The 26,764-nt window shown below is 37.4% G+C and overlaps 1 protein-coding gene across 1 annotated transcript in view; it reads right to left on the bottom strand.

Annotated features, from left to right (window-relative positions):
- The window catches only part of LOC306852137 (integrin alpha-3-like), a 49,462-nt gene extending 43,142 nt beyond the window's left edge, over positions 1 to 6,320 (bottom strand). Inside the window, exon 1 of the mRNA XM_079388797.1 lies at positions 5,949 to 6,320. Within this exon, the coding sequence (XP_079244923.1) occupies positions 5,949 to 6,121 (173 nt within the window). The 5' untranslated portion in view covers positions 6,122 to 6,320. The remainder of the gene's footprint in view (positions 1 to 5,948) is intronic.
- Between the last annotated feature and the right edge of the window lie 20,444 nt (positions 6,321 to 26,764).

Below are 26,764 nucleotides of genomic sequence, written 5' to 3'. Positions count from 1 at the left end.
TCTAAAAGTGATTTTTGTGATATTGCTCTGTAAAAAAAATGTGTTTTTTCCCCCAGATAATTTGGGCAACATTTCATATTTGTGTGTAGTTTCTAAAATAACTAAAACTAAAAATGAATGAAATAAAAAGTAACACATATAAACATATAAAAATAACATAACACACAACAAATAACAAAAAACAAACAAAAATAAATAAATAACTTTCAAATTTAAAATCAAAGTGAAAAAGGAAAATATATTTTTAAAAATCAAATACAAAATAATAAGAAATTATATATCAATGATATTAAAATAACTACTGATTTTGTCATGGTAATTATGTAAGACGAACATCTGATTTTTTATTATATTTAATATTTATTATATTTTATTTTTGTTCAGGAACATCTATGACATTTTACATTCCGGTTGTGTAAAAGAATCACAAAGTGAGTCTGAATCAGCAATTAATAACTTCAGGGTCTATGCCAGTCCAAATCCTGTACAACTGATAGCTCACACAAAAATGACAACTCAATATCTTGACAGCACACATCCTCATTCACTTACATTATATGTAACAGTGCAGCCAGGATTTTCATCAAAAATTCACTTTTAGTGTTTTCCAAGGAAGAAAAAATATCCTACTGGTCTGGAATCATGTGAGGATGAGCAAGTGATCATTTCTGGACAAACTTGCTTTAAAATAGGTCCCTGAAGGCATTTTCCATTTTGTAAAAATAGAATTGGCACAGACTTACCACTTAAATTTAGTTAGATACTGCTGATGTCTCAAATGTCTAAATGATAAATGCCATTGTCGCTGCATTCAAATTTGACATTTCATCAATAAACCATTATCATCAGTCAACAAGTCAGCACAGAATCCTACAGGGTATCATCACAGTACACAGCTGGAGCCTTCAAAGACCCACATATGAATCAAACAGAGGAACTGCTGGGATGAAAAACGAGAAGGCTGGAGGCTTGCCAAACCTCACGTATTCATGCCATGCACTGAACAGCTCATTCTCTGTTTATTCATGCATAAACAAACGCATTTTTCTCGTTTAAATATAGTGACATGAAATTAATCTTGGGAATGTGAAAGTCCAAGCAAACATTTACTCTAGAGATCATTCTTTTTTTTTAAACAATCAGAAAGAGGGAGGTACGCCAGCGAGGATTGTGACTATTAAAGACTATTTGAACTATTTATGGAGCAACAGTGATGTTTTATAAGAGGGAGATGGAATGTTTAAGAGTTTCAACTCTCATTAACAGATTTATTTTGAGAGCGAAGATCATGCCTGTCAAATTAAAAAACATTGCCTTGAGCTATAGATCGCAGACAGTTACAGTATGGTCTGGCTCAGCAACACATTTTCCTTCTTTTAATTAAATGCGTGACTCAGAGGAATCAGACCCATTGATCTGATCTTACTCTCCATCACAAAACAAAAGCGCAGCATTTAATAAACTCTCTCTCTGAGGCAGAAAATGACTGTGCATGTCTGGTTCGCAGGCCTCTAATAGCGCTGTAATCCTCCTCTGTTTGAGAGGTTCCCAAATGCCTCTTCCTCTCTTTCGGTCCTGTCCCAACCTGCAACCATGGCAGGCCCACTTGAGCAGGGCAGGATGAGGAATTCTCAGCATTCCACAGGGTCGGAGGACAGGAAGAACCAATCAAAGAGCCACAAGCTCCTGCACAGAATGAGAAGATAAAGCAGCACTGGGCACTCCATGCTGAACGAGCTGTTTAAAGAGGTTGTAAGGGGGCTATATATTTGTTTTGTGCTCTGAAAGGCTGCCATCTCTGCAAAGGGATCAAGTCGGGATATGAACAGTTCATTCTGGGAGGCTTAAAATTGGCTTTGATCCCTTTTAGCCCTTAAAGCATATTCTTGGTCTTATTGTGCATGATTCATCGGTGCGCTTTATTCCAAAGATAAAGTATTTGTCTGTGCTTTTATTGAAGAATAATACATTTCTCTGACTTTCTGTAACCTAGTTTCTCCAGCACCTGTCAGAGATGACTTCTCATCATCCAAACGATCTAAATGAATAAAATACAACAGATTATGAAAGCAAAATGAGCTGCAAACAGCTTTTCCTTTTCATTTTCTCGTTTGGTCCCATTTCCTTATATTTTGTAACAATTGTGATATGAAGATGATTCTCCATTACTCAAAAGGATCAGATAAGTTGGTAAAGTGCTATTTTTTTAAATGCCTTATTTTATTTTTTTTAAGTTTTACTTTAAGTATTTTTTATTTTTTTACATTTTTAGTATTAGTGTTTTATTTGTAATGTTTTTTAGTTTTAGTTAATGATAATAAATTAATAATTATATGTTTTTGTCAATATTTAAATGAGATATTTTTAGATTTTCACTTTATTTTTAGTTCAAGTTTTAATTATTTTGTTGTGTTTTTGTCATTTTATTATTTTTTTTAAAATGTCTATATAGTTTTTATTATTTTATTTCATTATTTTAGTACATTATTTTAGTACTGTAGAATAATGTACAAAAGTTTTTTGTTTTGTTTGCAATTAACAAAAATGTTTTTTAAGGTTTTAGCTACCAGTAATAAGTTAATAATATGTCATTTTATTTGATTTTAGTTTTTTTAAAATGTCAAAGAAAAATTAGTAATGTTAAAGTTTTTTTTTTCCAAGTAACATTTTTTTAGTTTTAGTTAATGAAACTGCATTGTATTCCCTCAAAAACTATAAACGTTCATCCTTCACCTCCCTTGTCTTTTTCAAACTTACACGTCTTCATTTTGCACACTAAAGCAGTGTTAAATGCATGTTGTAAATGGGCAATGGCTTGCACTTCTGCATTACTTAAAAGTTCTCCTCATGCTCAGCTAAATTCTTGTCTCTGAAGTGAGAACATGCAGACATTTTGTTTTTGGTTGACAAATGCAGAAAAGCAGTGAAAACATACAGTAGAAATTTATTTATTTCTCTCTTTTCATTGAAAACGCTTCAGTTTGAGCCAGCACAGTCCATCTCTCAGGATATGCAGAGTTAAAAGAGGGGTCTGCACAGTGTCCTGCTTAGACAAACATGGCCTAAAGAGAGATTTGATTAGATCTCTCTCATAAGATGCATCAATAAAATTCAGCTCTAAAGAAAAGTGAGAAAAGTCAACCATAAAGAAAACTAGGTTTTCTTCCCAACGATGAAATACTGATGTCAAAAATGGTTTTAGTTGCATATTTTTTTTTTAAATCAAAATATCATATTTAGATATATTATATAGCCTTTCTTATTACAACTTCATTTTCCTCCATAAGAACATTTTTATCCCAAACTTGAACTACAATACTGCAGAAAATAAGTACATTAATAAATTAATAAACAAATCTGATACTCTTCTCTAATGAAAATCATCCTGTTTGGGCACAATAAAAAATAAAATAAATAAAACTAAAAATCTAAACTAAATTAAATTAAACTAAATTAAACTAAAATAATAACGGATTAACCAGAATCAATTTTAATCTATTTTACAAGCAATCTGTCTATAATTATTCATTTAAATTAAATAGTATTATTATAATAATATGTCATATTTATATTAATTAATTATTATATAATTTAATTATTTTAAATAGTGACATGCATGAAGTCAGAATTTAGAAATGTAATTGTAACTTTATTAATTTCAATAATTTTAAAGAATCTTTAGCAAAAAAATCCAAATCAGCATAATTAAAATCAATTTCACAGTTAATTGTAAACAAATATAAGCACTTTATTTTAGAAATTTTACAAAATAACATTATAGACATCATATATATATATATATATATATATATATATATATATATATATATATATATTATATACAGGTACAGTGCTGACTTTATTAGCTGGCCTTTCACAAGCTGGCATGTACAGATTTACAGCATATAAAGCATCTCTTTAAGTGGCAGATTGTTAAAGTGAACACAGATGGGTCTTCTTTAACCGCGCATCTGCCCATCTAGCCATCCTTGACACAGATCCTAAATGTCATTTCTGTACCAGTGTCCCCATCCGCCTATGAGAGATGGACACACTCACCGTCTCAGGTTTCAGTGCCTGGACAATATCACGCTCCCCAGAGGGCACAGCATCCATCCAGTCCTTAATAATAACACTGCGTTAAGTGGCAAATTTATAACAGCCTGATGCAGCAGAGAGGTGAAGTGATTTAGGTGATTACTTTCAAAGCAGCGTCATCACTAAAACATGCGCCAAGGAGATTCCTCTGTTCTTTGAAGTGCATCAGGGTCTGTAGATGAAACTAGACGATAGGCTCTTAAATTATCAGGAAATCACAAATAAGGAAAGAGCAATTTAGGGGAACTCCCTACCATCCCACAACAGAGGCATAGCTGACAGCTTCACAAAATACATCAGCAACAATGATATACAGCACATGCAATCCATCTTCTCACTAAAGCGAGGTGCTGCTGACCCATATTTGTGCTGCTAATTCTGGTGCTACATGCTTTGAAATATAGCAGGGGGCCATTGCTGAGAGTTTTCCTTTTGAAAGCAGCCACCGAGAGGGTAATAGGTTTATCAGGAGCATAAACAGTCTGCAGGCAACAGGTTATACCGGCACAGGATATGAAGGCATGACAAAGCTCTGTCGTACAAAACCTGCATATCTTTGAAGAAATCTACTTTAAAGCAAGAAAATAAATCTGTGCACTTTTGATATCAGACTTTATCTTATAACAGCTTTAAAAGCCTAAAGAAAGGATTATGTTTATATCCGATTGTTTCCTTCTTTGAAATGAAAGCACTGCCCACATTCAGCTATAAATCCATGTCCGAGGTGTAATTTATTTTGGCATAGCCAGCGGCAAATATATACAGGTTCATCTGGACCTATGTCTCATTTCTCATAACAGGGAGAAAGATAATGCAATGATCTCAAAGTTGCAGCATTCTACTGTCCTGTCTTTGGCTACACGGTTTGAACACAGTCTTATTGTTTTGACTGTTCCTGGCGTCTGTTGGCGTGTTAACACCCGTCCTATTTCACCGGATTTGTATTCAAATGTCCTCAGAGGGTAACTAGAAGACTGTAGAAATTGAAAAGCGATATAGACCATAAAAACAGCTTGCACACCGTTTACAGTACTATCAAACGGTGCCATTTATATTCATGTTCAAGTATACAACTGTACTTAAATTAAAAGTAAACATAGCAGATCAAAAAAGGTATTGTGATGGTTCAGTGATGGCATCAGATGTCAGTATTGTGACGTATACTGTAGCATAATGCTGAATGACTATCATATTTATGAAAAACATGACATTGCCCAAAAATTGGTGATTTTACCATGGCAGTATCAAGCTTGGTGGCCTATATTTTGTTTATAGCATATTTACTTCAAGAGAACTTCAGTTAGGCTATAATATAAAGCAGAACAACTCAGATAAAAAATAAAAACAAAAACTGCAGATGAGTAGCTAAATTATGGCGTCTGCGCAGTTTGTGAAAGTTAAGGACTCGCAATGAACAGGCGATTCGTTTTAACCATTCGGTTCGTTTCAAAGCTTGCACTAGCTAATGACAAGCTAGAACTTAATAATCATGTGATAATATTTAGTAGCCTACTCTAGACATTTTATAATGTTGTTGAATCATTCTTTATAATGTAGTGACTAGACTACAAACGCTTCTCAAATCAGTTCAATCATTCAACAGAATCGGTTCAATAGTCTAAATGATTCGCGAATCAGACACCACAGCGCTGCAGGTGCGAAAGAGAGGTTGTTTTAGTTTATCTGGATGCTCAAAACTAGATATTAATGCATGTGGATGAATCCGTTCAAGGAGCATAAATATCTAAAGGTTTGTGATGTCGAATATGTCATTTGTATTCCTCGTTTTAGACTAGCGCAGAAGCAAAACAAGCAACTTTCTACATATGTAATGTCATCCTGGTACTTACAAGTTCTTCTTTGTCTTTTCGGTCTGTTTGTGCAATGCAACAGAAAATCCAAATAAGCTGCCCTGGGTTTTTCCTTCTTTGATAACCGGGAACTGCACGTCAATGTTAAATCCAGTGTTTGTTTGAATCGCGCAAATCACCAAGACGCACAAGTGCAGAGACTTTCCAGCCATATTTAATATTCCCCTCTCTCTCCCTCTCTCTGCCACTTGCACAACCAAAGCCAATGAGATTGAATAGATCAATCACACGCCATAGGAAAGCGTCTTCTTTCACTCTCTGGCACTGAGCAGTAAGGTGTTTCTTGCTGTTCTCGGATCTCCGTCTCCACACAACCTGCCGCTGTCCGCAACACTTCACCAAACCTCAGCCCTGCTTCTCCAAATAGAGGACTAGATATGGCCCACAAGTCTGATAAGAGAGAGAAAGAGCCCTTAAAGGCAGTAGTGCGCGCGCGCACACACACACACACTGTTACACACAAGCCTTCACGCACATAAGATTTCATTTTTCAAGGTTTTGTTATTCAAATTTTAACATGGTGTGCATGGGTGAATCCTGAGAAAACATGTTCAGGTCACATTTCACAACAAAATCAAACATTAATGATTACATTACCCTTTTAGTGTCCTTTAGTAATAATATATATTTTTTTTTTACAATAAAATCAGTATAAAGTGAGTACAACAAATGCTATCATGATGCATAAACACTTTTGAATTTAAATATGTATAGTAATGTAATTAGGCTATTTTTGTAATTACAATAAGTATTTATTTTTTCTGAATTGGGTAAAAATGTGCTTAATTGCCAATAAAATATCACAATGGAATGCTCCTAATTAAGTTTTGTTTTTAAGCAAAACTGTATTTTCAAATAAAAAAAGTGAAATACACTACAAACAGTTCTCAACTAGCTGAATAATTAAACAGAATTGGTGCAAATGATTCACAAGTCGGACATCACTACAGCACTGCAAGTGCAAAAGAGAGGTAATAATACAAATGTAGAATGATGTTTTTTGACAGGTTTTTGTGATTTACCCATTTACTGATAAACTCGACAAAAATGTATCCATTCCCCCCTAAAAACCACCTTTTTAAAACGGTCTGAAAAGCTTTGTTTTGGAAAGCCGTATGCAAATTCTCATTAATTATCAGTCTGAGAAAGTCTTTGTTCAGCTCCTCATGAGAATCAAGACTCTTGACTCCCTCAGATGAGCTGATTGGAGCAGAACTGCCATCACACAAGAGTCCTGATAAGAACGGTACTCAAAACAGATCACCAACAAACGACTGACCCCAGGTCATCACAGCATGAATCGACTTAACAAATACTGGGGAAGGAAACAGACTGGAATGAATCAGTGACCTCACATGAAGTCTTTCTAACTTTCAAATAACATTACCAGAGATTTATATTAGTTTTCATTTGGCCTGTTTGTGTATTTGGGTCAAGGCTTGATTCCACTTGTGTCATGGAACCTTAACACCACCACCCTCCCTCTCTGATCTGCCTTGTCATGCCTTGAGTTTTTCAGTGGGGGCACCCACTGAACTAAAATAATAGCTTTGTAGATAGCAGATCACAGGAAAATGACAGACTGCCCCAGCTTCTGTAAGAGGGAGGAAGACTCCAGCTCATGGGAAAACACAGAAGCAGATACGAGTCTCCAAGTAGATCTCAATCTATTAAAAAGGCTTGGAAAGGTTTGTTTGTTTTTTTTATTTGCTACTAAATTCATATTCCCTATAGATGTGCTTTTGGGACGTTTCTGGGTTTTCCTTAAGCCTTGCCCATGAAAATCATTAGACTGTTTTAGAATGATCCATTTAAGGCATTCCAATGAAAACACTAAAAATATTTTGGGCAACAATGGAAATGGCAAAGGCAGAGTCAATCACACTATGAGATACTCTACAGGAAATATATCTGGGGTAAAGATTTTCATATCCAACAGCTTTCAAAACCAGATTTAAATATAGTCTGTAGATTAGTGGTGCTTGTTAAGACAAACATCTCTATTATTGCATACCCATTTCTTTCTACAGACTTAAATGATACCCAAATTAAAAAACTTAACAACTACCTTACTAACTATTAATAAGCATCAAATTAGGAGTTTACTGAGACAAAAGCCATAGTTAATAGTTTACCAAACTAGGCTATACTTTAGTAGATCAAACAAATTAGATTTAAATTAGCCACCAATTTGCCAAAATATAAAATAGTTATGAATTGAAATTGTAAAGAAATAGTAATAGTTGTAAATATCCAAAAGATTGCACATGAGCTATAACTAGAGATGGGAATAGCCTAGAGACTTGGAAGGCACCACCTAGCAACACCCTAGAAACCACCCAGAACACCCAAGCAATGCCTTGGCAGCCATCGTATCATTTTGCTGGTAACAAACATTTTCCTCAGAAATCACATTTAAATCTTGTTTTAATGACTGTTTTCCTCCAGGTGGGATTTCCCCCATACTGGATCCTTTGGCTTTGCATTTCCAGTGTTTTTGTCAGTAAAGCATCCAGGCTTGTAAAATGCTCTCAGTACACCCCCTCCGGCTCCTCAGCGCACCTGAAGCAACCACACATTTATATCTGCATCTATTCAGCCTGACAGATGATACCGTGAGCTCTGTAAATCTAGTCGGGATCTGTTCTCTCAATGGACACAGATATAAGTCTTGTACATGACAAGAACATTTTTACATATGCATGAAGGGAACGCTGAGCTGGATCCGTGAGTGTGAATATTACACAGCAAATGAGACCTAGCGACACAAATGACTCGTGAATTAATTATGTAGATCTGTATCTCGCCTTTATTCAGTGTATATTAACAGTGCTGTAGCAATAGATGTGTCAGTTGTATTTGTTTCAGGCCGAGACCCTGAGTAAACCAACACCAGCCTGACTTCTCAAGGAAAACAAAGCCCCCTAGTGCCCTGAGGTTCACCACAGGAAGACCTTAGTCCAACCATAGTACATACTCACATGTAATATGTGATACAGTATACCCTAAAGTGCCCTTATTCCTTGTTTAACTTCTCTTTTAACTCAAAAACTATGCAAATGCAATAGAACAGTGCTATTTGCCAACAAATAAACTTTACACCTAAAATAAAAATATTGTCATTATATACCAGCAAAAGGAGCACAAAAGTCAATTTTGAAATAATTTCATGCACAACAACAATATAAAAGTGACAAAACAACACAGGCATGTTCACTCCAAGACGAATGTCCAGTTGCAAATTTAGAGCAATAAACATTTTTTTTTAATGAATGAATCTCAGAATTTATTTTCCACTGCAAAAAATTCTGTCCACCCAATAAGATTTGCGCTTTTAGTCATGGCCAGAGAGCTGCTGTTGGTGCTCAAAAAAACAGACTGTGTAACCATGATATTTTGCTTTTCAATAAGTGCCACCTACTGTTAGCGAGTAAAACTGAATTTTCATTGAGCCCATCTGACATTTTTTGCTCTGAATAGACAAACTGCTTTGAAGAAATCAGACCAAATTTTCCGAACATTCATGTTTGTGTGTACAGACCTGAGACTTCTGATATTATATGATTGCGGTGTTTGAGGAAGACACTCTCGCCGCCTACTGGACTGGAGTGTGAAGTGCCATCCAGCACTTCCAGCAAAATCAAATGGTGTGTGTACAATATGGGCGTACTATTCTGGTGACAACATTTACGTAATGTGCACAGTACGATGACGCTTATGTATGCATAAAAGCCAAAGTATACTTTGGGCTTAAGGGATAGTCCACCCAAAATAAATATTCATTTGCAATGCTCATTGCTTTTCTCAATCAGATCAGCTCAGGCACTTAAGATAAATGAACGTGAGAGGGAGAAATCTGATCTCGGTTCACTTCAACGCTTGGTACGTTGTTCTTAAACGGCACAGTGCTGTTAACTCTTGAACCCCACAGCCTCTGATTATTTCTTCAGGTCTTTAAGGGTTATCAGTTGTAAATCCGTTTCAGACTTTGTCAGTTGGCGTAAACAGGCTGAGCAAACATTGTCCAAACAAAAGAGTATGAATACTGACAAAAGCACTTGAGACTGAGCAATTATTCATTGCCACAGTAAATATTTAATAGAACGATATATAATGTCTAGTAAAAGAAAGACAGATTGCGGCTTCCTCAAACAATAATAACTCAAACATAGTCTGGATCGGCTGAAGAGCAAACAACGTGCTTTGAATCTGCTTGACTTTAGTCCAGATCTTTCAAAAGGAAATCAGTGATGAAGTGCTGGAGAGGCTATAATCTATTACTGCAGATTCACTGAGCAGATCTGCAGTGCGTAACGCTTTCAGGATTTCGGTCAGTGGCTTCACTCCTGTCCGCACCTAGATGACAAGGCCTGCCGTTGTCATGGAGACCCTGGTTGCTATGTGCGCAATGCTCTCCAAATGTGTGTCAGTGGAGGACGACACTGAGTTCTTTTAAAGCCCTGCCAAGTTTTCCAGCTCTAGTGTGACCTTTACTGCTTCATTTTGCTGTATCACAGAAACAGTATGGCAATTTCTGGATAATATATAAGAATATATAATATGTTCTTGTTAATATGATACACAGTATCATCTGTTAGTAATAGTTTTTGTGGCCTAAATTCGTTACATTAAGATTGTTGCAAAGAAATGGTGACTCTTTAAGTCTAAAAGTGGCATCAAATCTAATAAGTACAATGAATTAAAGACAAAGACTTTTGACTGATATGCATATAGACAATGTAGAAATGCTATAAAAACCAAACAGTTGCATTTTATTCTAAATCATTGGTCTCAAACTCAGTTCCTGGGGGGCCACAGCTCTGCATAGTTTTGCTCCAACCCCAATCAAACACACCTGATCCAGCTAATCAAGGTCTTCAGGATCACTAGAAACTTCTGAGCGGGTGTGATTTGGAGCTAAACTCTGCAGAAATGTGGCCCTCCACCACTGCTCTAAATTAAGAGATTAATTCTCACTTTTGATAGTGTCAGTTTAATCTCAGTAAATTATAACATCAAAGAATTTTTTCAATGCAAATTAGTTTAAACAAATATTAATGAACTGAAGGACCAATTACACTTACAATTACACATACGAGGAGAGAAAAGTTTTTATTCATTTTTTTAAATCAAAATAAGTAATTAATAAGTTAAATAGCTCTCAAATACGCTTGTTCCTTGATTCTTCTTCTCCTTATTATTATTGGTTTCCTGAATATTCACTCGGTCTGCTACGGCTACGGGTCAGCCAGTCAGACAGACCTTTCCCAAACATATGTCATTGTTTGAGTCATTGATTGTCATTGTGCAGTAGTTAGTGCCATGCTTGACTGTTTGAGCAACTTTATAGGAACTGAGAATTTGATACCTCACAATTAATCCAAGTGCACAACCATCATTTATTATGCACACACAAGGTTTTGTTGATGGTATAGCTCTTGTTCTGACATGTCTAATCCATGTCTTCCGGTTTAATTCATGCATTTTTTTTTGTGAACAAAAAAGGCAGTGAAACAATGGCAAAATACAGACCACAAAAATGTCAGCAGGGTTTTCAGAGCTTAGAGGCTTTCAAGGCTCTGCATGGGGAAGATAATAGTCTATTTGGAAAATAGTTTGTGTTTTGGTTCAAACTGTCTTTATCAGACAGTTTTGTTCCTCAGTGTTCCTCCTTGACCAGCTGTGTTTCCTACAAAAGGAAAAAAAAATCAAAATACACAAATAGAATGTTTTAATAACAATATGCTGATTTTGACTGATATTTATTCACAATATAAATCTTTTCTAACAATATAAGTCTTTACTATGACTTTTTAAAAATAATTTTAATACAACCTTGCTAACTAATTTTTTACTGATAATGTGATTTTAGTGTGTATTAGAGGCTTGAGCCATTGATATGCAGTTATGAATTGCCTGAGTCTATGCATCTCTAGTAATAGTGAAACTGTAAGTTTAACTGCTTCAAGAACAGCAACATTGCCATATTCATATATTGAGAAAAAAAACATTTAGCTTTACAGTTGTGAACTATATAAGCAAAAAAGGCCAGGGCAGTACTGACAAGAAGTTTCTGTGCTTGTGTGTGTCTGCACTGTATGTGTGTGTGTGTGCAGAGAGTGCAAGAGAAAGAAAGTACGTTTTGCATAAAAAATAAATGGTAATTTAGTCAGGAAAACATGGAAATTGTCTTTTTTTATCGTATTGTTGGTCATATATGTTCGCTTGAAATAAACATTTGAAATAACTGAAATAATTTGATTTGTAACTGTAATGTGGAACTACTTCAAAGCTGTAATTAAAAATAAATTGCACACCCTAAAAGGCTTGTCAACCAATCAGGATCAAGCATTTAACAGCCCCATAGTATTAATATATATGCATTTATAAAATCATAAAAATCATAAATCAAGTTAATCTTATAGTCACATGTATGTATTGATGTTTTTGGTGGTAACTTGGGCTAGAAGCCGAGGCTGTATAGCTGTTTCCCACCGGCTCTCAGCTCTGGGTGTGTGCTACATGTGTTTAACATATCAGATATTGGACAATAGGGGCTTGTTATGTGATGCATGTTGTAAGAACTGTGTGAGAAAATCACATCACACTGTTTCAGCCCACTTTCTGTACATTTACGACTCAACCCCCCTCTCTGTGTAATCAGTGCATGGGTCTTCGCTCAGAGAGGAATGCAGGCACTATGAAAGACATGATCTCATACATAATTTGATGTAATCTGCTAAAGCCTCGAAAACCATAGTTTTTTTTTCAGAATTATTATTTTTTGTACATTAACAATGAATTGTAGTCATTATCATTTAATATGGACTGAATGAGAATTGACTCATTCTCTTTATTTTAGTCATGTACAAAAGATTTTAATTGCATTTAAAATTACACATCATTATTTATTAAATACGATTAAATCTAAATTCACATCTAAATTACCTGGTTATATTCAAGTTTACTATATTATTTAACAGTACTGAATCAACATAAATTTATTCTTTTATACAAAAAAAAAAACATTTTATGTGTCTGATCGGGTAAAAATAGCACTTTATAATAACAATCGCATATTAGCATATTTCACAGTGTCAGTACTGGGGCAAAATAATATAATCTTGAGCTAGGTTATCTCATGTTGTGCACATTCTATTGTGTTGATAACAAAGACGACTTTGTCTGACCTTCATATACAAAAAACAAAGATTAAGTGCAAAACTGAAGTGGTGGTGTCTTTGGAGTCTCAGATTTATAAAAACGCTTTTTTGAGACTCTAGTTACTAGCACAGTTTGTTTTGACTTTAAATTTTGTGCTTTAATTTCATTTGACTTATGTTCTCTCAATATAGGCTTACATTTTAAAAGAAAAAAAAAATTGTAAAAGGTACAGGTAATTTTCTGCCAGGTCATTATCCGTTAAGTTTACAGATATTTACTTAACATGCAATGCATAATTCGAAATATGAGTAAAACACCTGTTAAAATCAATAATGAAAATTCACATGGACTTGTAGTATAATGTGAAAGCTGTGTCCTAAAGAAAAATGAGTTAAGAATCACTGATGTAGATCAGTCTTTCCAATCCATGTGCTTGTCCTGTAATAAATCAAACTGCAGTTTCTCAATGGAGTGATGGAGTCCCACCACAGCGTGACATCACTGCATGCTTCACTTCATAGAAGAGCTGAAAACAGGCTCTTTGACTGCTGGGACAGTAAAGGACAGTGTTGGGCTAGTTACTCAAATAATGTAATATATTACTCATTACTAGTTACTCCTTTCAAAAGTAATATTGTTACTTTACTTATTACTTTCTGGCAACAGTAATTAGTTACACTACTAGTTACATTACTTTTTCTTCACGCCCCACAGAAGTTGTAACTGTGTATCTTCCACATAAAATTCTTCTAGAGTGTTAATAATAACATATTTTTTCCTCATCATTTGACCAAAATCCACATTGGATCACAGGTATTACAAACACTCCATAGTGATTGATTGTAACATTCAAGTGGAAGTGTTGTATTAATCTCATTAATTGTCATGTGTAGCTTGAAGTAATTTTTCCGTTACCCATATATACGATTATATTTCATTATGTATTTTATCAAATCACATAAGTTTGTAAGAAACTGTTTAATTTTCCACAAAGATTTTTAATTATAGTAATATAATGTGCATGCTGATCAGAGGGATGTGGGTGGGATGTAATGCCAGAGTAAAGTAAAGCCACAATTTACACAACAGTGTTCAGATCATCTTTTTTCCTGACAAAATCAATATAATGCAATATTTCTATCTGCTGAATGTAAGTTGTTCTATATTCCAAGCTTGCCTGCAGCACTAGGGACATCACATGCATGTGTGAGTCAAGAAAACTATGAAAATAAACCGAGGAATTATTTGATTGATGGATTTTAAATCAGCGGGGTCGAGGCATCAAAAGTAATTAAGTAACTAAGTAAAACTAACTTTATGGATAGTAACTGTAATATTATTAATGAAATCGTATTAGCAATTAGTTAGTTACTGCAAAAACTAATATTATTACAGTAACTAAATTACTAGTAATTAGTTACTGCCCAACACTGGTAAAGGATGATATGCTCATTTCCTGTAATGGAAAAAAGTGATTTAGGAACAACTCCAGTGATAGTACTGGTGAAATAAAAGCAGAAACATGTTTTCAACATTAAGCCCAATTCCCTGAAAAGAGTTCAAAACTGCTTTCTTCTGACTTCTGCTAGCTCTCCTGCATTATCAACAGCTGTCTTTATGTTTCCAGGGTTTCTTTCTGTGTATTGTCTCCAGGTATCCTCTTCTCAAGCAGAATAGTTCACATTTTGGAGCAGAGTTCTTGGCCAGGCGAACTGGATTGTGTCGCGAACCGGCTGCAAATTGAGAAACGTGCCGTGCCGTGCCTTGTCGTAACGCATATTGTTTATTTAAACAAACATTGTGCCATTAAGAGAAGAAATGTCAGAATTGTGAGATATAAACTTGTAGTTGTGAGGGGAAAACAATGTCAGAATTGTGAAAAAGTCTCAATGACCTTTTTTATTTTAAATCGTGGCAGAAACAAACAACCAAAAATTACGAGATGTATATTCAGAGAAAAAAAAATCTGAATTGTGAGAAGTAACTGAACTCAGAATTGCGGAAAAAAAGAATTGTAAGATTCTGAATTTATAGGCTTCCTCACGATTCTGAATTCTTTCAGAATGCTGAGTTTACATCTTACAGTCCTGAGGAAAAAGTCTGAATTGTGAGGTAAAAATGTGCAATTATTCATTCTTCCGTATAAAACTCTCTGTTCAGTTCACCAGCTAAACAATTTATTCTTCCCTGACTGACTCAAAATAAGTAATGTTTTATTAACAAATTTCGAGAGGAGCACGCGCAGATAATTAACACGGCCAATTAATCATCAGCAATTACACCACCTATCCAATCAGCACGAGAGAGAATCCCTATAAATAACCAAGCAGTCTTACCATCATTATCTCTCGTCTTCCAACATTGACACACCCAATCGCAGAACCATGTCAGAGACAGAACTTTTCGTAAACAAAAATTCCTTTGAAACCACGGATCCTCCTGCATCACCAGCAGCTGTCCTCTGCACCAGTGCTCCGCAGGACATCACATTCGAGCCCACGGCTGCAACACGGGGCCGCCGGCTTTCCCGCGCAGCACCCGTTCATACATCCAGGCGTCGAGGCACGCCATCACCTGCATCTTCAAGGCGTCAGCCACCTTCTCCAGCGTCCTCCTTCACGTCAGCCATTTCTTACGCCCCAGCCGCGGAAAATTGGACCGTGGCAGGACTTCGCCAGGTACTCACCAGCGCCAGCATCATCATTTCAAGTCTTTCTACAAAGCCGGATCTCCTCGCCCTCTACGCTTCTCTCCAGTCTGGGGAGCCTTCAAACTCTTCACCTCCGTCCAAAGCAGTGACTAAAACAAGCCAGGGCTTGTTCCTTATTCATGACCAGAACAATTCACCACTCCCTCGGGGACGGGCCTCCGGCCATTAGGCCGCACCAGAAGACCTTCAGCAAGTTTCGGCTGCACCTCGGATGCTGCTGCCACCAGCCCCCACCCTCCACCTCGAGCCACCGAGCTAGTAACCCATCCTGGCGAAGAGCTGGCCTTCGCCTCCACAAGCCGCCGCGTCAGAGCGAGCACACCTCCGCTAGCGGCGAGGACTTTTTCAAACTGGCTTTAGCTACTTTCCATCGAAAGAATTTGGCAACACTGAGCAGCCCCACCACACACGCATAGTGCGAGCATGCCTCCGCCATCGGCGCAAACCCCGGCGCCCACCATTCCCCCTCTCTTCCCCTCCCTTTCCTCTGCTCACCGAGATTACCCAAGCACGAGCATGCCTCCGCTAACCACGGTGCAAGCCCCGGCGCCCGCCATTCCCCCTCTCCACCCCTCCCTTTCCTCTGCTCACCGAGCTTACCCAAGCGCGAGCACGCAGCCGCTAACAGCGCAAGCCCCAGCGCCCACCATTCCCCCTCTCTTCCCCTCCCTTTCCTCTGATCCTCTAAATTTTCCAAGCACAAGCATGGCTCCGCTAGCTGCCTCGGCGACTAACTTTCCCCTTACCTCCTCCCGAGGTCCATTCTCACTTTCTTCAGCCACACCCCTACCCATCCCGCCAAATGTGCTCGCACTGGAACCAGCCCCCGTAGCCAACTCTATCAGGACACAGATCTTGTCAGGTGCGGATATAGACCTTTTTTCCCTTTTTGTCACCAATTTCACCTCCATCCGCTGATCGCCAAATTGACTGCGGCGAATTTTCCGTCACTTTAAAGAACACAGCTATCAACCTGTCACATATCTTATCATTCACCGAATTCACGATTGCTTTCAACCGCTACACGGAAGTTATTTGCACCGAATTTCCCCACAGAAAACGCGAGCTCGGTGACTATCTCGCGATAGTTGCCAAACTCGCATTATCATACGGAGGCTCCCACTTCTATACGTACCACAAACTATTTGCAGCTAAATGCGCCATTCGAGTGGCCCAGTGGAATCAAGCCCCTTACTGGGGAGCCCTGGACACCGAACTCCATAACAGAATATTTTAGGCTGCCGTAACATTACATGCGTGGTCTGCCGATCCATTTCCCACTCCACCACCTTATGCCTCTTCATCAACCCATCTATTCCCCCATGCCCAGAATCATCTCCGCCCAAATGCACCAGCTACGTGCCAAGCATTCCAAATGTCTCATCCAACCCATTTCCTTTACTTCGCCACCGCCCATTTTTTCTCCGACAGCCAGATCTGCATCAGTTTCAATACGGGTAGATGCTCAAGACAGCGCTGCCGGTTTATGCATATTCGTGACTTTTGTGGCGGTGCTCACGCCCGCTTGATTTGTCCAGTTAAAAAAAAAAAAAAAAAAAAAGTCATTCCACTATTTCTGATCTAGCGGTGCTGGACGATCAAACTATCTCTTACTTCATTAAGCAAAGTAAAACAGGCCAGTCAAAGAAGGCCACTTTGTTTACATCTTCAACCTCCTATCGCCCATATTACCATACCAAGCCCTCCTAGCTTTCCTCCACCTCAGGAAATCACAGGCCAAACTCCCATCCGACCCCCTGTTTACAGACGACTCCAACTGCCCCGTCACTCGCTTTTGGTTCCAAAAGCACCTTAAGTCAGTCCTGCTCCTATCTGGTACCCCAGCCGAAAACTTTTCCAGCCATTCTTTCCGAATAGGCGCAGCAACCACAGCGGCCCATAAAGGCCTTTCCCAGCAGCATTCAAGCGCTTGGTCGCTGGTCGTCAGAAGCTTTCAAAAGCTATATTCGATCAGACCGCTCCCACATCAAGGAAGCTCACCAAACATTAATCGGCCAACCCCTCTAATGATATACATCCCTGGGAACCCGAACTTCAGACCCTTCATAGCCAACCCCTCTTAACATCACCTATATCCACCTTCAACGGCCCATCCCCACTCCATTCATTCCAACAGCACTACATTCAGCCTTGTCTGTACTCAACCACTGCCGCAGCAGTGACTGTTCCCGCAGGAGCCCTATCTGTATTTTCTCCACTGCCACTGCAGTGTCTGCTCCCGCAGGAGCCTTTTCTATATTCCTCCACTGCCGCTGCAGTGTCTGCTCCCGCAGGAGCCTTTTCTATATTCCTCCACTGCCGCTGCAGTGTCTGCTCCCGCAGGAGCCTTTTCTATATTTCTCCACTGCCGCTGCAGTGACTGCTCCCGCAGGAGCCTTTTCTATATTCCTCCACTGCCGCAGCAGTGACTGCTCCTGCAGGAGCCCTATCTGTATTTCCTCACTGCCGCTGCAGTGACTGCTCCCGCAGGAGCCTTTTCTATATATCTCCATTGCCGCAGCAGTGACTGCTCCCGCAGGAGCCCTATCTGTATTTCCCCACTGCCGCTGCAGTGACTGCTCCCGCAGGAGCCTATCTGTATTTCCCCACTGCCGCGGCAGTGACTGCTCCCGCAGAAGCCTTTTCTATATTTCTCCACTGCTACAGCAGTGACTGCTCCCGCAGGAGCCCTATCTGTATTTCCCCACTGCTGCAGCAGTGACTGCTCCCGCAGGAGCCTTTTCTATATTTCTCCACTGCCGCAGCAGTGACTGCTCCCGTAGGAGCCCTATCTGTATTTCCCCACTGCAGCTGCAGTGACTGCTCCCGCAGGAGCCCTATTTGTATTTCCCCACTGCCGCTGCAGTGACTGCTCCCGCAGGAGCCTTTTCTATATTTCTCCACTGCTGCAGCAGTGACTGCTCCCGCAGGAGCCTTTTCTATATTTCTTCACTGCCGCAGCAGTGACTGCTCCCGCAGGAGCCTTTTCTATATTTCTTCACTGCCGCAGCAGTGACTGCTCCCGCAGGAGCCTTTTCTATATTTCTCCACTGCCGCAGCAGTGACTGCTCCCGCAGGAGCCCTATATGTATGTCCCCACTGCCGCTGCAGTGACCGCTCCCGCAGGAGCCTTTTCTATATTTCTCCACTGACGCAGCAGTGAATGCTCCCGCAGGAGCCTTTTCTATATTCCTCCACTGCCGCAGCAGTGACTGCTCCCGCAGGAGCCTGCATCTCTACCTCCCTCTCATCTCTTATTCCAGATTCCACAGAAGTACCACTACCACAGCAGTATCCAGCATCCCTTCAGCCTAAGCCATGCAAGTTTTTGGGGGCTTATCAAGCCCCTCTTCAGCTGCTGTCCTGCAATAATAGCGTTTTGGGGGAGCACTTTGGGTCTGGGCTAAATGCCGAGCTCGTATCCTCTCCCCGGTCGAGGGGAGTACCCCGGGCTCGGGAATGATTTCCGAGCTCGGAGCCCTCCCCCAGCACGCCAAATACGCAAATTTGCTCCGTTATTATTATATGTAAGTGTGAACTCGTGAAGCAACAGCTGCAGGTCCATAGCAGTAGCCTATGTTATTTATCATTTACATGGGAAGGTTACTGTAGATCTCAACTTATCTTCTGCTTGTTTGTGCTGAATAGAAAGTGTCATAGGTGGGAGTTTAAAGAATGTCTGTGGGATGTAAAAGCAGGTATTTGGCTTTGTTTTGAAGTGGGACAATTCCATATTCGTTGATGTAATGCTTGAGGTAGAATTTCAACAAAAGATTGATAAAAAGTCTGAGAAATCCCAAGGATTTTAAAGTGCTTCTAACAAAGAAGGAAGGAAAGAGTTGAGTATTAGAACGGGTCTTTGTTCTCTTTGAACAGAAAGAACAGCGCTCCACAAACCTGCATGTTTCACACTCAGTTGAATCTCTCATTCAGATCATTATGTCCATTCATTAGCACGGGAGAACAGGCCAAAGCCTGGCACAAAAGCAAACACAACAGAACAGTCTGGGAGGCCAGACCTTACACTCTACAAATAACACATTTTATTATCTTTAGCAGGAAACGGACAATTCTTTAGACTGTATGCAATACTTTCCCATCTACAGCTGATTCTATTACAGGGCAAATTATATGTCCATAAATATCTAAATGTGCTCAAAAAAAAAAAAGAAAGAAAGAAAGAAAGAAAGAAAGAAAGAAAGAAAGAAAGAAAGAAAGAAAGAAAGAAAGAAAGAAAGAAAAAATCGGTAGCACTTCAGTTTAGGGACATATTCTGTTATTATTAACATTAATATTTACCTTTAACATTTATTTTGTTTTTATTATAATTTCATTAACAAAATCAACAAATAAACACATTAATTAATCGATTTATTATTATTATTATTAACCTTACAAAAATTATTATTCATATATTTTTAACTGGCACTTTTTTATTTCTATAGTTTTATTTTATTTATTTATTTGTTTGGTATTGTAACTCCTGTTCAGGTATAAAAACAGATATTTCCATTATTAATATCTATTTCATTGTTATTCTAGAGACTAGCTATTGATTCACTCACATTGGTTTTGGTAAATAATTAATAAAAAATATTTGAACAATATAGCAGTTGCTGCACAAAATGCCACCATGGTAGCTGCTGAGGGCTTGAGAGGTGCTGAAGAATGAGAAGAGATGATGGAGTTCATTAAGAGAAGAGGGACCGCTTCACTCCCACCACAGCTGTTCTGTCCAGCAGTTCAGAATAAGTCTGTCCTGCGAAATTAACACATTCCTGTGAAGCCCGCTCCCGTCACCCAGAGAAACCAGCTGCCTCTGTGCCGCTTATTCCTACAGACACCAGCTGGAAAACCAAAGAATAGAACAGACTTTCCTTCAGAGAAAACACAACAGATCCTATTTTTGCTGAAGAGAGGCAATGTGATATTTATTAATAAATAGACTCTCAGATTAGATGCATATTAAATATCTTTAAATACAATTTTGAAGGCATGTGGAACACCCTCGAGTGGGCATTTTTAGCTCCGTAGTTATAAAAGCCAGCTTTTTTTTTTTTTTTTTTTTTTTTTAAGAAAAGAAATACCATATATATAACCTCCTTAACATGTCATTTGTTTCTCCTGGACAGTAATGGGAAGCAAATGAAGAGGTCTTCTGTTTCTTAAATTTTATTTTTTTAGCTAATAGTGCATGTAATCTCACAACAATCTTCCAAACTCTGCTCATATTTTTGTTTATATACAACATTCTTGACTTTTTAATTTGAGCTGAATTCATTATCTGAGCTATGTTATCTAGCTACATTCATTTTATAGCTTTGTAATTCTGTCAACAGTTATACATTTTTAAGAGAAACACCTGAGACAAACTTGATGCTCAAAGAAATAGTTCACCCAATTTTTTATTTATTTACTTACTTGTTTATTTTTTACTTTTTTATAAACAGTGCTTGCTCTGTGCATATTTCTCTCCTGATTCAGATGAGACCATTTGAGAATGGAGCAATATTATGGATAGAGGACTTATATTTTAGCTTGGAAGCAATGGGTTGAAGTTAAAAACGTCTTGATGGATTTGTTTACAAACATGCAGCTTTTCACTTCACAAGATGTTAATTGATGGACTGGAGTGGTGTGGATTACTTGTGGATTGTTGTAATGTTTTTATCAGCTGTTTGGACTCTCATTCTGACGGCACCCATTCACTGTAGAGGATCCATCGGTGAGCAAGTGATGTAAGGCAACATTTAAACAAATCTGTTCTGATGACGAAACAAAATCATCTACATCTTGGATGACTTGAATGTGAGTTAATTTTCAGCTAATTGTCATTTATTGGGGGTGAACCATTCCTTTAAATGAAACAAAACAGTCCCTGGAAAGAGCAACCAAAGAAGCACATTGTTTCTAAAGCTTAATGGAAATTATGTTTTACAGCACCAAAAATGAGAATTTTAAAAAGAAAAATCTGTTTATGATCTTAAAGAAGTGAATCTAGCAGAGTGATTTATTATTGCAGAAGCACATGCAGCAGAAAGGAGTTGCACCTGCTGTGATCTGGGGTCCTTCGGTGCAGAGGATGTAAGGCTAAAGGTCAGAGGTCAGCTGTACTTATGAAGGGGGTAAAGATTAACGCATGAGATGCAGAAATATCCTCAGAAATCATTAGCTTACTGTAAACAGATGGTAAACGCTAGAGTTTTTCTTCATATACGTGCTTGTGGGTAAAAGAGGGTTAAGATAGAAAGTTGGAATCAATTTTTGCGGCATCAAGCAAAGGCTTCATTCACAACATCCAGCCACAGCTGGCAGTCATTTGCTAACTGACTCCTTTGACAGCTGTGGTCCTCTGGGAGTGAATTACTGGGGGCTTTTCCTTTAACACCCCATGCACTGAGCTTATAACCCCAACACTGCCTCCCACAGCAGCCTTGCAACACGCTGGGAAGACTCTACCTTACAGCATGAATGAAACAAAGATCTCAGTAAAAGGAAACAGAAAACACACAGATATTATTTGTATTTGGAAGCACAGCTGAGATGTCCATGTCAAACACTGAAAAATTCTGCTCCCACATTAAGTTTGTCCCTTTAATAAAGACATAATAATATAAAGTTCTCGTTTTTTTTTTTTTTTTTTTTTTTTTGGATGTTTCTAATGCAAGGGTGAATAGGTTCACTAGCATGAATGTGTAATATAAAATATTGAAGTATGTGCATACATGCATGTTATATTTTCATGCTCATTCCTAAGCAAACATCAAATATTTGTACATTTAATAATAATGTAATAATGAGTGAATATGACCTCAAAAATATAATATAAAATGTTATAATATATATTTGTGTGTGAGTGCTGTATACATTTTGAGTGATCAGTAATTTGAACATGTAATTATTTTATTGTTGGTTAATAGCAAATATTATGTGAAATAGAGTATTTGCCATCCAATCTCTTTTAACTGACCAATGGTCCACAATTTCACCATTTTATGTTCCACACACACACACAGTTTATTTGCAAAAACAGATAACTTGTTTTTATTAATGCTCATAAATCGTGTTTTTTATTGTGTTATCATGTTTTTTTTGTTTTGTTTTTTTTTTATTATTGTTTAATCAAAACAACCCAACTGCAGTTTGACTGATATTAATTGGAATGCAGGATAAAAAAAAAAAAAAAAAAAAAAACCATGATTTTTAAAAACAGAGTTATCTGTTTTGCAAATTAACTCATATATATATATATATATATATATATATATATATATATATATATATTGAGAGACTGAATAATTCATTCAAAATCAATTAAACATTAGACAAAAATGTAAACATTCAATATTATCAATGTTGTATGCTAATTGGGTTAATTAATTTCAAAGATATAACACATTTTATGTTTTTTTTATTTTATGTGCCAGTTTTGTTCATAGCTGAATTCAGCTCAGAGATTGAAAGATGCCTCCCTCATGACTCATGAATGACATGCAGAGCTCCTGATGTTCAGTAGAGAACCTTCATTATCCCAGAGTGCTCTCTGATGTTTTCCTCAAAGAAACGGACTTGGTTGTGCAGCGCACAAAAAGAGAGAAAAACACAAGTGGGAGGGCTATTGTTGCCCGTCTCTCCAACCTTAATGAAGTTCCAAACTTCCTCTCATCCTCCCTTCATTAGTTAGTGTTTGTGAGCGATGTAAGGAAGAACAGTAGGCTACGCACTTCTACCTTTTACACACGTTTTTAACGCATCATATAGGGAAATTTCGAAAAGCCATACATACACAGTTGTATTAAAGCGTATTGTAAACTAATATATTTCATGCACGTATTATGTACTTCGGAGGAAGTTTTATATTGCTAAAACACCCAGACACCGTTCCAATGTTTTCATCTGAACATCACTGCTTAATTCACCAACAATTTAACACCCATTACCCGCCAAAGGCAGTGTGTTAAGCCGCAGCTGCGTGCATTTTCCGGCGGATTTGCCAGCGCTTAATGGAAATTACGCACTTGGAGGAAAGACGGAACCATTTGTATTCGTCACAACAAAAGACTGCGCTCAACCTGGCTGACCAGTGGAACTGTACACTCATCCTGTAATTGCAGGCTTCCCCGAAGAACTTCAATGCTTTGACCAGGCCACAAATGAGAGGTTTAAACACTTCCAACATCAAACAAAGAAGGTCTACAAGAGAACTTTCAAAGGAGCCCGTGTCATTTTTAACATGCTGAAGCCCCTGACTGTCATAACTCATGATCTATCAGAGAAATGCCCAGAGTTGATTTCATAGGAAAGAGAAAGTGTGAACAATGTATCTTTAATCCTCTGCCAGTCACATTCCAGGCACTGTGTGTGTGTGTGTGTGTGTGTGTGTGTGTTCTTGACTATACTCAGATAACAGCCACAATGAACCTATGTGAAGAAGGAAGTAAAACTATTTTACTCATGTTCTTACATGTAATGGAACAAATAAGTCAACAACAGAAATAACCATTATGTATTAATAGCACAAATGTCCTTATAATACAAAAAAAGACAAATAACTTGCACTCTTAACCTCTTAAGACCCTCATATGAGGACATTATATTTTAGTTAATTTCTCTGAGACAATACATGCCACAGTTTGAAGTCTGGATGTCCTGTACAGAGCACATTCAGGGCTTTTCAGAGATACCAAATGATTGGATGTTTCACCACGACCACTCCCTCTCATTGGTCTTCAAATATGTCTGAAATTAATTTAGTGACATTCTTATGGAAATATGATCATATTTTGTAGTTATCATTTAAATCTGTCTAATTTTTAAACTGTGTGTCATAAATCAACATCTCAGGAAAATGTTATGGGGTTTCAAATCAAAATATGTCTGTCTGTTATGAAACAGGATGTTGATTTCATACATGTCCTCATATGAGTACACCGGGACTAAAAGCATGTTTATTACGCATTTTGGGAGACAAATTAATAGGGAAAGAAATGATATTTCAATATTCTATGAAATATCATATATTGTTATGAAAATCTGGTCAATTATTACTCCCATTATTACACTTCTTTTTTCCATTACATGTTGCCCCCAAAACACATTGATATGCAAATTAGATTTAGTTTATAGATACATTGTATATAATGAGAAAACCCGTTTAAGATATTTAAAAAAAAAACAAATTCCTAAGACTTTTTTCTCGGGTTTTAAGAGGTTAAGAGCAAAGCAAAAAACAACAACAAAAAAGCATCATTATTTATTATTATAGTGGTCATTAATCATGATTTATTAATTAAAGCATAATTTATAATTCCTGAATTAAAACTGAAAAACGCTTACAATAAAACAATGCAGGTGAGATTACAGAGAAACTGCGTTACTGGCGCCACCTGCTGATTAGAGTATTACATCACACATTTTTTTACAATCTACATATAGAAACTAGCAACCCCCCCCCCCCCCCCCCCCCCCCCCTTTGAGACCCAGCTTAAATAAATAGCTAATTAAAAATCATATTAAATAAATTCTATTTGATCTAACCTTACATTACTTAAATTATTCATTTACTTTTTTTTGGTGTAACAGTGTACACTGAAAACAGTTTGGTGTAAGATTTAATTTAAACATTTGTAAATTTCACAAATAATTACAAAGAAAAACGACAGCCTACATTAAATTACACATTACATTTTGACATGCATTTTTCCAATAATGAACTCTAATGTTTTTTTTACTGCTTGAAAAGCAATCTGTTTCTGCCAGTGTTATTTTTGCATCGAGAAATATTATAGTTTTTGTTAAGATTTTGAATTAGTTTTATTTTTGTATTATCCATTTTCATTTTAGTTAGCTTTAGTAATTTTGTTGTGCATTTTTGTCATTTTTATTAGTTATTGTTAGTTTATAACATGTATATAATTTAAATTTGTACTTATTTTACATAAAAGTTGAACTAAATGAAAATGAAAAATCTAAAATAAAATACGTTTTTATTATAATTTACTTAACATTTATTGTATTTCAAGTAACAAAAATATATATTTTTAGTTTTAGTTTTACCACGATAACCCTGGTTTTCACTGTGTAGTAAGGTAGATCCAGTTTAATAAAATAATAATAATAATAATAATAATAATACATTTTAAACCAACCAGTGAATACTTAGGACATCATTAACTATTGATTGAAGATCATTCTTAATAAACAATAATAAATAGGCTATAATATTAAAATAATAATTAAATGTAATAAATAAAAATATGACAGTAATTAAAGGAAAGGAAAGGAAGTGACATGTGGCCAAGTATGGTGACCCATACTCGAAATTTGTGCTCTGCTTTTAACCCATCCAAGTGCACACACACAGCAGTGAACACACACACACACGGTGAACACACACCCGGAGCAGTGGGCAGCCAATGCTGCAGCGCCCGGGGAGCAGTTGGGGGTTCGGTGCCTTGCTCAAGGGCACCTCAGTCGTGGTATTGAGGGTGGAGAGAGCGCCCTCATAAAAGACTATGCCTATAGTCTCTCCTGCACAGAAAGGCCTTTAGCAGAAATGGGATCTGTCATACAAGCATTCAGTCTCCTTTACTTGAGGAGGAATATAGTTCTAACGAATTACCATCTGGAACAGCAATGACTTATTGCACTACAGCCACAAGGAGGCAGTATCACACCAAAAACTACCACAGCTGTAACATGCCTGGACCCGTAGGATTTGGAATTTAAAAGACAGCTGCTACAAAGCAATATTAATGTCACATTACGTGTCCAATAAATTTAGATGTTACTGTTAAACGAGAATGTATGCAAAAGCTACCAATTTGAAATAAAAACAGTAGGCTAATGATGGTGATTTTGATGCATTAGCTCCGCAAAGCCGATTTTATGCTTGACTGACTAAATAAAACACATTTATTTA

This window comes from Barbus barbus (genome assembly GCF_936440315.1).
Source record: "Barbus barbus genome assembly, chromosome: 32".
Classification (NCBI taxonomy): domain Eukaryota; kingdom Metazoa; phylum Chordata; class Actinopteri; order Cypriniformes; family Cyprinidae; genus Barbus; species Barbus barbus.
The sequence above is the reverse complement of the archived record's forward strand: the minus strand, read 5'-3'. Positions and strand labels throughout refer to the sequence as shown.